General features: G+C 49.9%; 4 protein-coding genes across 4 annotated transcripts; 3 read left to right on the forward strand and 1 right to left on the reverse strand.

The window, feature by feature from the left end:
* Nucleotides 1–1,862: 1,862 nt before the first annotated feature.
* On the forward strand, nucleotides 1,863–5,028 carry BRO1 (bck1-like resistance to osmotic shock; the record flags this gene model as incomplete). The annotated part of the gene is made up of 4 exons (XM_044852796.1): nucleotides 1,863–2,140; nucleotides 2,226–2,655; nucleotides 2,705–3,853; nucleotides 3,904–5,028. The coding sequence occupies 4 exons, from the start codon at nucleotides 1,863–1,865 to the stop codon at nucleotides 5,026–5,028; spliced, it is 2,982 nt and encodes a 993-aa protein (XP_044705466.1).
* An 822-nt stretch (nucleotides 5,029–5,850) lies between these two features.
* On the forward strand, nucleotides 5,851–7,587 carry CYB2 (Cytochrome b2, mitochondrial precursor; the record flags this gene model as incomplete). The annotated part of the gene is made up of 5 exons (XM_044852797.1): nucleotides 5,851–5,916; nucleotides 5,977–6,010; nucleotides 6,078–6,115; nucleotides 6,168–6,443; nucleotides 6,493–7,587. 5 exons carry the CDS (start codon nucleotides 5,851–5,853, stop codon nucleotides 7,585–7,587), a joined length of 1,509 nt encoding a protein of 502 aa, XP_044705467.1.
* A 175-nt stretch (nucleotides 7,588–7,762) lies between these two features.
* Nucleotides 7,763–10,701, reverse strand: FPOAC1_008354 (uncharacterized protein; the record flags this gene model as incomplete). The annotated part of the gene is made up of 2 exons (XM_044852798.1): nucleotides 7,763–8,198; nucleotides 8,249–10,701. 2 exons carry the CDS (start codon nucleotides 10,699–10,701, stop codon nucleotides 7,763–7,765), a joined length of 2,889 nt encoding a protein of 962 aa, XP_044705468.1.
* A 333-nt stretch (nucleotides 10,702–11,034) lies between these two features.
* FPOAC1_008355 (uncharacterized protein) lies at nucleotides 11,035–12,723 on the forward strand (the record flags this gene model as incomplete). Its single annotated transcript, XM_044852799.1, has 3 exons — nucleotides 11,035–11,073; nucleotides 11,161–11,706; nucleotides 11,755–12,723. 3 exons carry the CDS (start codon nucleotides 11,035–11,037, stop codon nucleotides 12,721–12,723), a joined length of 1,554 nt encoding a protein of 517 aa, XP_044705469.1.
* Nucleotides 12,724–13,126: the final 403 nt, after the last annotated feature.

Consider the following 13,126-nt stretch of genomic DNA (forward strand, 5'->3'; position numbering starts at 1 on the left):
GAGGACTCAGAACAAAAACTTGTGCATGAACTGCCATACTGCATAACAAGTGGTTACTTACATGGCGTTCTTATTGGATTGTAAAAGATAGAATGTGATAGAGGTTCTAGATTCGGAAGAGACAGTTCCGACCAATGGTCTTAAACATATGAATAAATCAAGGATTCAGGATAGATTGTGTATTCGCTCTCCCTGCATATAGTCGAGTAAACGGTGATTGGAAAAGAATCAGTCTTGGCTTACATGATAAATGAAGAGCTTTAGTTTTGGAGTGACGATCGGACGAATACATACATGCTTGCTCAGATGAGTGACCCACGTCTGATGTTTATGAAACACCAGAGACTTGGATGATAAGGATATTTGAGAAAGAACGCGAGGATTGAATATTATGTATATGGTGTAAGTAAAGGCATCAGCATGGCGTACGCACCTCAGTAATCTTCGACAGGCACCGACATTTCATATCTATCCACGTAAGTAGTAACGCGGCTTATTTTGCGCCCCCGTCGGTCGTAGCGGAACAAGACGAAGAAACTATGGCGGCGGTTAAAAGCTTGAGGCTTGGACAAGCTTGGAATGGTCCATCTTCAAGATACGGGACACAAGGTGGTTTACAAGGCACTTGAGCGATGTTACTGGTCGTAGATATTGGGCCTAAGATGGTCCATCAGGCGGTTGTTAATGCAGCCAGGCACTAAATAGTCGTTTTAGTACTGAGGTGGAGATGGTGCTACCATGAGACGGCGATGAGGGTTTAACAGGAGCCAGTGATGATGCTATGTGTGAGCTGTACTGTAGGTCGTGAATAATAAACGTGGTCTTTCATTAAGCTTACTCCAGGCTACTAAGCCCGTAGTGAGTTAACGATGAACGACCTACCTCCCATGGGTACCTGCCCACTGTAGTAGTTCGGTGGTGTCCAGAACCAGAAGGTGACTCTTTCCGTGTTCAGAGGATTAGCTTCGATTTTTAAAACCGTCCGGTTTATTTGGCCTGTCCGTATTCATAACGAGTCTCTTGTCTGCATCAAAAATGAGTTGCGCTGTTTTCATTTGCTCTCAACCGCATGCAGTCACAAAGTGTTAGATGTTAAACTGTACCTGCCCAGTGACCTAGGGGACCTAATTTACCGCGCTTCGTGGCCCCCTGGAACCATTTCGTCACCGCCGTACGCCAACTGGGCCTGGCAGACCCCGCTCTCCAACGACGTCGACGTCGACTTCAACCTCAACCTTGAGCCTTCAACTCACCTTGACTGCTTGTCCCTGTTCATCCTTTACAACAACTAGTTACGGGACGAGTCGTTACCGGTTGCGGTGTCTTCTCTACAATAACTCCTCGTGTCTCTCGAGGTAGCACAACACATCGACCTTCCCTGCCAGCAGTACAGCGCAGCCTACCTAGCTGCATCTCCCGCAGGCGTATTTGACTCTTAGGTACAGACCTTCTAGCTCTTGACTGGCTTCGCAGCTTCGTCCAGGTCCCCCGCTACCGCCCCCAACTCATCCCCTACGACACGACCCGACCCGCCTCTTCTCTTTTTGCTGCCACGCACGTCGAACCATATACATAGATCGGGTCGCATTGCAAGTGGCCGGCCGTTCATCGATCCCAACCGTCTAGGTCAGATTTGCATTTTGCTCCGCGGGGTCATCCTACTCGACATATTCCGCAACCATTAGCTAGCCTAGCTGTATCTGCATTTGTGCGACCGATCAACTTGAAGCTCTGACATCTCCACACGAAGCTGGTGCATACCTTGGCTCTCCGCCTGTGCCTTGTTTTCTCAACCGCCTCGACCAATTGCCTCCCCGATCGCGACTATACGCTACCCTACTCTCGTCAGTTAATTGCCCATCATGGCACAGTCTCCAATGATCTCGGTGCCTCTCAAGGCAACCAACGAGATCGATTGGGTCGAGCCTCTCAAGAGGTACATCCGTGACACTTACGGCGACGACCCCGAACGGTATGCAGAGGAATGTGCTACCTTGAATCGTTTGAGACAAGACGTGAGAGGTGCCGGCAAGGATAGTACATCTGGAAGGGACATGCTCTATCGATACTATGGGCAACTCGAGCTCCTCGATTTACGATTTCCGGTTGATGAACAACACATCAAAATATCCTTCACATGGTTGGTTACCCTCAAGCTCATATCTGGCCGGGACTTTGCACCTGGTCGGCCAATTGCTTACTCTCGCTAATTTTATCACGGTTAGGTTCGATGCGTTTACCCACAAGTCTACTGCCCAGTATTCACTCGCTTTCGAAAAAGCTTCCATCATATTCAACATCTCTGCTGTTCTATCCTGTCATGCCGCCGCTCAGGATCGCGGCGAGGAGTCCGCCCTCAAAACTGCATACCACAACTTCCAAGCATCTGCTGGCATGTTCACTTATATCAACGAGAACTTTCTTCATGCGCCATCCTCGGATCTTAGCAGAGAGACAGTCAAAGCGTTGATTCACGTCATGCTCGCACAAGCCCAAGAAGTCTTCCTTGAGAAGCAAGTCACCGATAAGAAGAAGCCGGCACTACTTGCCAAATTAGCTTCCCAGGCTGGCTACCTGTACAGCCAAGCTCTTGAAGGGGTGCAAGAGAACGTGACTAAAGCCATATTTGAGAAAGTTTGGCTGTTGATGATCCAGGTAAACAGGCCCGCCATTAAATCCAGTATTGTCAAGCTAACGTTACCAGATCAAAAGCAGTCTTCTCAACTCTATGGCACAATATTACCAAGCTCAAGCGGATGAGGACCAGGACAAGCAAGGTATTGCTGTGGGACGATTGCAAGCCGCCGAGACACAGGCAAAAGAGGCAGAACGCATCGCAAGAAGCTTTCCTAATTCAGTCCCCATGAGCTCAAATCTCAGTGCCGACTGTGGAGGGTTTCTTCAGGAATTAACGAAACGACATCTCTCCACGGTCCAAAGCCACCTACAGAGCGCCTTGAAGGATAACGATTATATCTACCACAAAGAAGTGCCTGCTGAAGCGAGCTTAGAAGCCGTCGCCAAACTACCTGCGGCAAAGCCTATTCCTGTCAGCGAGCTGTATGCCGGCCAGGATATCCAGCGCATTACCGGGCCCGACCTATTCGCAAAGATCGTACCATTTGCCGTCACCGAGTCGGCAAGTCTGTATGACGAAGAGAAGGCCAAGTTGGTACGAGCTGAGGCAGAGCGGGTGGATACAGCCAATGGAGAGATGGCTGCCAGTCTGGATTATTTGAGGCTCCCCGGTGCATTGCAAGTTCTGAAAGGCGGGTTTGATCAGGATATTTTACCTGACGAGGACTTTCGACAATGGTGTGAGGATGTTTCGGACCAAGAAAACCCGGTTACCTTGTTCGATTCACTCAGAACGGAAAAGGACTCCATCCTCTCAATCCTGGATAAGAGCACAAAACAACTTGACATGGAGGAAGGCGTTTGTGAGAAAATGCGCTCGAAGTATGAGAACGAATGGACGCAACAGCCAAGCTCAAGATTGACAACGACATTGCGAGGCGATATTCGCCACTACCGCGAGGCTTTGGATGAAGCATCGCGGAGCGACAACCAGTTGGCAGGCAAGCTGCGACAGAATGAAATGGACTTCGATGAAATGCGGCGGGCCGCTAAATCGGGTGAAGCTGACCAACTCTTTCAGCGTGCTGTTGCCCAGGCACGGGCGAGAGGGAGCAATGCGACCAGCCCTGCCGGTTTGGAACCCAATCTTTTAGACGACGATTTTGACGAAGGGCCTAGTGTGATAGATCAGATCAACAGGGTGGAGGACATCCTAAAGAAGCTGAACTCTATTAAGCGGGAACGCAATCAAGTATTGAAGGATTTGAAGGAGAAGGTAAGTGAAACTCGGGATGGCCAGTCCAGGTGTCGGGCTAATGATAGTAGGCTCACAACGATGATATCTCCCAAATTCTCATCCTCAACAAGAAGTCAATATCCAACTACGAAGCGCAACTGTTTGAGCAGGAATTGGAGAAGTTCCGGCCTCACCAAAACCGACTTTTGCAAGCGAATCACAAGCAGTCAGCTTTGATGAAGGAGCTCACTAGCGCATTCAACCGACTGTTGCAGGACAAGCGAGTTCAATCGGAACAGAGCAAATACGAGACTATTCAGCGACAACGATCGTCAGTCATCAACCGGTATAAGCGAGCTTACCAGGAATTTCTCGATCTTGTCGCAGGTCTGCAAAGTGCTAAGAACTGGTACACGGAGATGCGCGAGACAGTGGAGAGCTTGGAGAAGAACGTTGATAGCTTCGTCAACAACCGTAGATCGGAAGGAGCTCAACTGCTCAACCAAATTGAACAGGAGAGGTCTTCCAACAAAAATTCGCAGGCCGAGATGGAGCGCGGAAGACTGAGAGAGCTCATGGATCGAATGTCAATGGACCCAAACAAGCCATCGCCGCAACCTCAGCAAAGCCGACCTACGCCCCCGTCGCAGTACCAGCAGAGCCAAGCTCCTCGATATCCCCAAACCAACTATCAAGGTCAATATCAGCAGCCAAACTCACCGCCACCACAACAGGCTCAACAACAAGCATACCAGAACTTTTCTCCACCACCAACAACAACCCAGTCGTTTGGACCGCCTCCTATCAATACCTTTGTCCAGCCTACGTATAATCCTAGCCAATACGGGCGTACGCCCGGACCGACATCGCCCCCTCCGAACCAAACGTCGTTCAACATGGGTGGTTTCCGAGGACCTGCATCACCACCTCCAAACCAGACGACGTTCGGACAGACTCAATCGTTCGGCGGGTATGGAGCATCGTCGACACCGCAAACACAGGGTGGCTACGTCCCGCCTGGATTTGTGCCACCACCTCCTCCTCCTGGACCTCCTCCACTGGGGCCTCAGCAGACGTTCCACTATGGTAACCAACCTAACAGCGCGCATCCAAACAGCGCCTATCCTCAATCAGCTATGCCACCGCAACAACAACAGCAGCAGCAGCAGCAGCAGCAAAATGATCCCTGGGCAGGGTTGAATGCATGGAAGTAATTGAGAGGGTAAAAGCAAGGATTGAAGTCTTGAGGCGAGTTTGAGAATCATCTGGCTATGATATCAAGAGAAGGGACAATGACAGGTGGAAAAGCTATGGCACATTAAAGAATTACTGCTATAGGAGCTGCGTTGAAGAATACAGCATATGAAGCATTTCACTTCAGCATCAAAACTCGTCAAGACAACAAGATATAAGATAAAGGTCGCCACGCTTTCTGCCGAGGTTGTTGTCGCGGCTAAAAAGACGTTTATAACACGCACTACGCAGTAGTCTCCGCACCACATTACCCCGATTGCCCGAACCGTAAACCCCAACTAGAATCAGACGCTAGACTTATTTGTAGTGAAGTGTAAGTAATACAGGCATTGTTAGAGGCTGCTGGATAGAATTTATGGAGTATTTCCCCGCAGAAACGACGCGAGGTTGAGGTGACCTCTCCCGAGCCGGTCTTCGGATCCATTTCCGCGTCGTTTCCTGACTATCCGGTGCCCGGTCAAGTCCCCGGCGCGTTCAAGACATTGTTTTTCATCTTCTCATGTCTCGCTCGTCTCTCATATTTTATACATTCTCTTCTCATCTTTGGAGACTACAACCCAAGCACCGGTTTCCTCCAACATCTTGTTCAGCGGATTCATTCATCGAGTAGCAAACCATAAGACATAGACGTCTCTTTAATTGCGCTCTGTCGATCAAGGGCACATTTCGTCATTCATACTCGGACCAAAGGCAACGCGACGATATAACTAGCTGCTCATTTCCTTTCCACAACTGAATAGAAACCAATCACATCTTCACTTTAACACATATAAACTGTCAAGATGGTGTTAAAAGGCGGCGAGGTTGCTGAGCACAGCAGCGCAGATTCGTGCTGGGTCATTGTTCATGTATGCATTGATAAGCTGTGGCGACTTACCGACTTTTAGCTGACTTGGAATCCGCGATAGGGTAAAGCATACGATGTCACAGAGTTTCTACCAGGTAAGGCATTCTATTGAAAAAAAACAATAAAGATGAGGACGTCAAGCGAGGCTAACAAATTTTGCAGAGCATCCTGGAGGCCAAAAGATTATCCTCAAGTACGCTGTACGTCTCATTCGTCGCATTGAGCTTCGCTTCGAAATCTAACAAAACACAGGGCAAAGATGCCACTGAAGCATACGAACCCATCCACCCTCCTGACACCCTCGACAAGTTTCTCGATGCCTCGAAACATCTTGGCCCTGTCGACATGAGTACCGTCCAGCAGGAAACCAAACAGGCAGACCCCGAGGAGGAGGAACGTCTTCAGCGTGTGGAGCAGAAGCCTCTCTTGTCGCAATGCTACAACCTCTTCGACTTTGAGGCCGTTGCTCGGCGTGTCATGAGCAAGATTGCTTGGGGATACTACTCAAGTGCTGCTGACGATGAGATTGTATGTTGGCCCCAACTTGCAGGGTAATTGATCTACTAACACCTCATAGACAATGCGCGAGAACCACAGCGCATTCCACCGCATCTGGTTTCGCCCTCAAATCCTTGTCGATGTCGAGAACATTGACTTCTCGACCACCATGCTTGGCACAAAAACCGATCTTCCTGTTTACGTGACAGCCACAGCTCTAGGCAAGCTGGGTAACCCAGAGGGTGAAGTGGTGCTTACCCGCGCCGCAGCCAAGCACAACGTCATCCAGATGATTCCCACTCTTGCGTCCTGTTCATTCGACGAGATCGTGGACGCCAAAGCCGGCGACCAGGTTCAGTGGCTACAGCTATACGTTAACAAGGACCGCGCCATCACCAAGAAGATTGTCCAGCATGCTGAGAAGCGTGGCTGCAAGGGTCTTTTTATCACAGTCGATGCGCCACAGCTTGGTCGACGTGAGAAGGATATGCGATCCAAGTTCACTGACCCCGGCTCTCATGTCCAGGAAGGTCAAGATACAGACAACAGTCAGGGCGCTGCGCGAGCCATTTCGACTTTTATTGACCCTGCTCTGAGCTGGAAGGATATCGCCTGGTTTCAGAGCATCACCTCCATGCCAATCATTCTCAAGGGTGTCCAACGCGTTGAAGATGTTCTTAAGGCTATTGACTACGGCTGCCAGGGTGTCGTACTGTCTAACCATGGTGGCCGACAGCTTGAGTTTGCGCGATCTGCTATTGAAGTTCTCGCCGAAACTATGCCTATTCTCCGTGAGCGTGGTCTTGAAAACAAGATTGAGATCTTCATCGACGGCGGTATCCGGCGTGGAACTGATATTCTAAAAGCGCTCTGCCTCGGTGCCCGCGGTGTTGGTATTGGACGACCTTTCCTTTATGCCATGAGCACGTACGGTGAGGCTGGTGTCGTCCGTGCTATGCAGCTTCTCAAGGACGAACTTGAGATGAATATGCGACTCATCGGCGCAAACAAGATTGAGGATCTGCATCCTGGCATGCTCGATCTTCGAAGTCTGTTCCAGCACTCTGCTGTGCCTTCGGACAACCTGTCATCCACTGTCTACGACCCTCTGGCTGTGCCTGCGCAGAGACCCAAGGCCGGACCTAATCAGGATGCCCCTAAGGCTAAGCTGTAGAAGAGCCAAAACGGGCTCAAGAAATTCCTGGGAATTGTTCGTGTAATGTGGAGTTAGTCTCGGGAGCACACGGAATTATTGATTAGAAGCGTTGAATTATATATAAACAAAAATCTTGATAAGATTAACTACGCTATGCACCAGAATCCAATTCATTACTCTTCAACAACCCTTTTTATAGACCTCTAGAGAACTCTTGCAGGGACATTGGCTTCCTCACAGCATTATTCAATCCTTCATGATATGTAACCCACACCTTACGCTCCTGTTCGTCTTGCTGCGCTTTTTGTTGTGGGGTATTTCCAGTGATTTCAGCAAGTGGCCGCGCCTCGATAATCCGGCCAAAGAAATCACGCTTAATGAGCGTAGAATCCTCTCGAACTGCGAGCGCAAGCTTCTTCTCATTCACGAGTTTGTCCGTATTCATCATCTCAACGTGACCAAGAGTGCTGCCAGCTTGGAAGCGAGCCTGCCGAGCAAGGGCCTCTCGCTCTATCAGCGTCCGTTTCAATTCCTGGTCGAGTACTTGGCGAACAGCATAGCGCGTAGGTGCTGCAGAGGGTAGGAGTAGTGCTGCACCTGTCTCGAATGTGGCCAGCACATCAAGGTCCCTGTACGAAAGTCAGTCGCGAGCATTTTGTAGATGTACATGTTAACTTACGGTTCCATGCGGTACACGTATTGCGGTGTTCGATTTACCGGCGAATCACTTTCAATCCTTCCTTTCTGCAATTCAATACCAACTTCAGCAAGGACTTCAGCGGCGCGCTTGACCATAGCACGCTCGGTTTCTTTGCGCACACTGGCTGTGGAACCTTGACTCCCACCCACAACTACAGGCTTGACGTCCGGAGACACGATGCGCGCCAAGTACGGTAGAAGTTCTGCAGAGACCTCTTCGGCACTCCGGAACGAACGCATCAACGTGGGTGGGAGCTGAGCCTGTATTGCCTGAAGTTGAGCCCTGTTCTGACGTTCTGCTTCGTGAGCTTGGTAGTCGGCGCGAGGGCCAGAAAAAGGTAACGGAGGACCGTCGTCTTCCGCATCGCCTCCCCAACGTCGATCGTAACCCATACTGGGGAGATATCGTTTAGGAGATGCGAACAAATGATGGCATGCTAATACAGGTTGGCTGAGATATTGTGCCAGCTCCCATTCTTGACTGGCATACAGACGAGATTGGCACATATCGTGGAAGTGCATCCATTCGTATGCCTGATTGGGTTTGGTGAGGTAGAGATCATCGTTGAAGTCACGATTGGGATATTCGGCAAACACCTCAGTCATGATATGGCTGATTTCGCCGCTTGTGTCGATCATTTGTTGCAGTCCTTCCATGGCATGTTTCTTCTGGAACTCTCCAAAGCCGAGCTCGGCCTGCGGCTGTTCATGCTGTGTTTTCGATTTTGAAAAGTCCATGGCTCTCTTCGGAAAGCCACCCCCTTCCTGAAAAAGTCTGGAAACGATGTCTTTGACGCCTCCGCGACCCAGACCTCGAGCACCGCCAGCTCCACTGGTTAGGTCCTGTAGCACATTCTGCTCCAGCCATTGCCGAGTCAGGCGGGCTGTACCATTCAATGTTGATGCTCTAAAACGCCCAGCGACCCATTCGCCAACTACCATAACACCACGAAGATCGCCTTCCACTGTGCTTTCAGCTCCCCGTTTTGCATCGATACCGCTTGTCATGCCCCAAGCTGCTTCACACAGCTTTCGAGCAGCGTCTTTGTCACAAGGAATGCCTTCCTTCTCAAAGACCGCTTTTAGTCGTGCAACAACGGACTCCATGGTGGGCTTGCCAACATGAATGATTTCTGCCAAGTTTGAATGCCGAAGTGGTCGAAGTGCCGGAGCATATACGTCGTTGCAAATCAGAATTAGTGGGCGCAAGAGTCTGAAGTCGTCGCCCTTCTTTTTTTTCTTGGTTCCATAGTTATTTGAAGATGCATTGCCTGGATCGTTCTTTTGGTCCAAAAGCACCAGGTCTATTAGTGCCTTGACAAAGCCACCTTCACCTGAGCCCCCTGAGCCCGAGACTACACCATCCACTTCGTCTACAATAACGCAAGCTGGTTTCGCCAATTTTGGCGGCCCATCACCATCTTTACGGTTGCTGACTGTCTTCACGCTTTCTGTTCCCAAGCTTGTACGAATACGGTTCTTGACAACATCACGACTTCGGTCGTCACTGGCGTTGATCTCCATAACGTCGTACCCTGCTTGTCTAGCACAAACATGTGCCAACGTGGTCTTTCCTAATCCCGGCGGCCCTGTAAGCATAAGAATCTTTCTGTGAGGCCTCTCCTCCTCTTCTTGATGTTTGGCGCCCGGTCGTCGTGCAACAGCCGGTTGTGACTTCGATTCTCCCGGAAATACCACAGGATCCCACTTCTTTAACCACCGTAAAACCAACCGGTTGGTAGCATCATCGCCACACAAATCCATGAAGTTGCGAGCTCTGTACTTTTCTGTCCACAACAGAGTTCGCTTAGGCCTTTTACCTCCGGGGACCTGGGGCTCGATCGATCGTACTGGGACATTGTGCTCTCTTGGGGCTTTTTCTTTATTTTTGAGCTCGGCAGTTGCAGCATCCATCAACTTGTGAATGTCAATACCGTAAAAGCTTCGCTTTGCTCGTCCCTCTTTCGTTTTTGATCGAGCTGCAGCCATTTCCTCATATGTGGGTGCCGAGGATATCTTGCGATCCTTAATTGTTTTAATTTTGCCGTCGCAAGTTTTTGCTGTGAAAGTCTGTGGTACAAAGCTGCCAAAAATGGAGTTTGAGAAAATTGGTCTATGGCTGAGGCGAACAGGCTCTTGAATTTGTGTATCGGGAGCGATGTTGTTTGGCTCAGAATTGACAAGGTCAACAACTGTGCACTCATCTTGCTCTGTTGCGTTTGAAGACTCTCCTCGTGAATCTTCGGTTCTGAGGCGCTTCTTTGTACGGGTGGGCTCTGCAGGCTCTTCGCTATCATCGGAATCGGAGTCGTCGTCCTCGACAAGGAATGGTCCTTGAGGTTTGGGTTTGGGAGGGCCATGATCGTGGGGTTTAGAACGTTTCGCCGTCGGAGGAGAATGGGGAAAATTGATAGGGGAGGATGCTGACAACATGCTGAAAAGTACCTATGTATAGCAAGTGCTATACCAGGGAAGATGTTGTTGCTGAAGAATTGTCAAAATGATAGTGTTGAGGGTGGGACTGAATCAAATCTCCAGGGGTGTCTCCAGGTTAGCGACGCGTCGTGTTTAATTGAATCGCGTCTCCCCAATGAGCCCCACTATTTTGTGTAAAAACGATTATGTCAGCTTGATGATTGCATTTTGAACCTCCATGACCGGAGCCGCGATAATCCGGTGGGCGGCTGAATTGAAGCCAAAAATTTGGCTCTAACAGCATAACCACGACGAGCCAGATCCCAGCACCGTGGGCCTCAATCTGTCAATATGCGTCGGCCTACGAAATATTACAGTCTAACCAGGCCGGTAAGCTTGTGTCCTCTCCATTGACCTGCTTCCGATAGGTCGAACCCCCCAGACGAATTTTCCCCAGCTAACCGACACACGATGTAGAAACTCAGGCAATCATGGAACAAGTATAACTTGTTTAATATTGCCCGTGCGACCGGCCGCGAGCCACCAGTCAAAGGCCGAGCGACTTTCTTCCAGCAGAAGTGGGCAGCCAAGTCCAAAACTCGAGGTTACCACGGCGAGCATGTTTCTGAGAAGAAGTGGGTGCGGCTGTTTTCACGACGACTTCTATCCGCTGTAGATCTTCCTCCTCAGTATCTTGCCGCCAATGATGGCGCTGAGCAAGCTGCTGGTCGTGGTTCAGGCTTGTCGACATCCAATGTGACTGCTGAGTCCTACTCCCGAGTTCCCAAGGGCAGCGATGCAGTCCGCCCTACCTCCCATCCAGCTCAGCGAAGCCGTGGTTTCGGCGATGTGAACGAGATGTTGTCCGAGCACTTCAAGGATATGACACCCTATATGCAAATGACTTTTGCGCCCCTGGAGCGAAGATTGGACACGGCAGTGTTCCGCGCTATGTTCGCCAGTAGTGTACGACAAGCTCGTCAATTCATCATCCACGGTGCGGTCAAGGTCAACGGCAAAAAGGTTTGTCATGTTAAAAGTTCGTTTGGAATGCCGTTCTGACATTGGTAGATGGTTCACCCGTCATATGCATTGAACCCTGGCGATATGTTCCAGGTTGATATTGAGAAGGTCTTGTACGGAACTGGAGAGCAAAAGAAGCCCAACTCGATACAGGAAAGTTACGACAAGGAGATGCTTGATAAGCAAGAGGAGGCGGTCAGACAACAAGGTCTCAAGAAGCGTTCAAAGATCCTGGAGGCTGTAGCCGCCAAGGAAGGAGAAGCGGCTGAAGCTGCCGAAGCCGCCGAAGCAAAGCTTGGGAAAGGCTCGCTCAAACGTGTCGAGCGAGAGGTGCAGTTGCATCGCATCAAGAATCTCCGCTTAACAGCCCGAGAGATTCTGAAGGGCGACATGAGGCAGCTATCGGCTAAGCAGAAGAAGGATCTGCGGTTATTCCGAGATACTGCTCAGCGTTTGCTGTCTCTCCGCGAAGGCCGTGAGCTTGACGCAAATGAACTCCTCAATCAGATCCAATCTCAGATCAAGAAGCTCGATACCGTGGAAGCTTTCCGCAAGGCTGACCCAACTCCTGCGGAGACATCGGCCGAGGCCGAGTCCTCAGCTGATGATAAGGCTGTGAAAAAGAAGGAGGCGCAAATCAAACGCTCAGAGTTCAAGAACCAAGTCCTCGAGAAAGGCCTGGAAGGCATCACAAATAAGGAAGATCGGGATCGGGCTATGAATATTCTGGCCACTAATGATCTCACCAACGAGGAGATTCGCAAACTTGTCTACATTCTCAAGAACGACGCTGAGAACCCCATCGACCACTCGAAACCTTACGTCACTCCCTGGCGCCCTCGCCCATTTATGTCCGCCTTCGCTTTCATTCCTCGATATCTCGAGGTCAACCCCAATATCTGCGCTGCAGTTTACCTCCGCCACCCCGTGGCACGAAAGGGAATGGCCGAGGTACCAACACCCTTCAGTTACCTGACCAACCAATTGGCTCACAACTGGTACTTGGGACGAGGTTAAACAAAAAGCAATCATGTAGGTATAGTGAATTTTGATGCCAGGATGATGTCCGGGGAAAGTTTTGGCAGGGCAGATGGCGTGCCTGTGTAATATACCACCTTTTAGAGTATACGGTAGACAGCCGGATGTACCTTGTATGTAACACCACTGTTAAACTGCCATATGAAGTGGATTGTATACTATTTTACTTGATATGGAGGCAGTTTCCCAAACCGACACGAGCCCTCTGTCAATTTGTGCATTGGTGTTGGTGACACTTAGAGTCTGGAACAGCAGTAGTTCATCGTAGAACCTTAAGCTTTGCTTATGATCCATCAAAGTCAAACAGAACAGATTGGTTCTTCCAGAGGACTGATATTTGATTCTCTCACCGAGCTGAAATTGATTTGAATGCAGGTAACTC

This window comes from Fusarium poae, chromosome 3 (genome assembly GCF_019609905.1).
Source record: "Fusarium poae strain DAOMC 252244 chromosome 3, whole genome shotgun sequence".
In the NCBI taxonomy this organism is placed as follows: Eukaryota; Fungi; Ascomycota; class Sordariomycetes; order Hypocreales; family Nectriaceae; genus Fusarium; species Fusarium poae.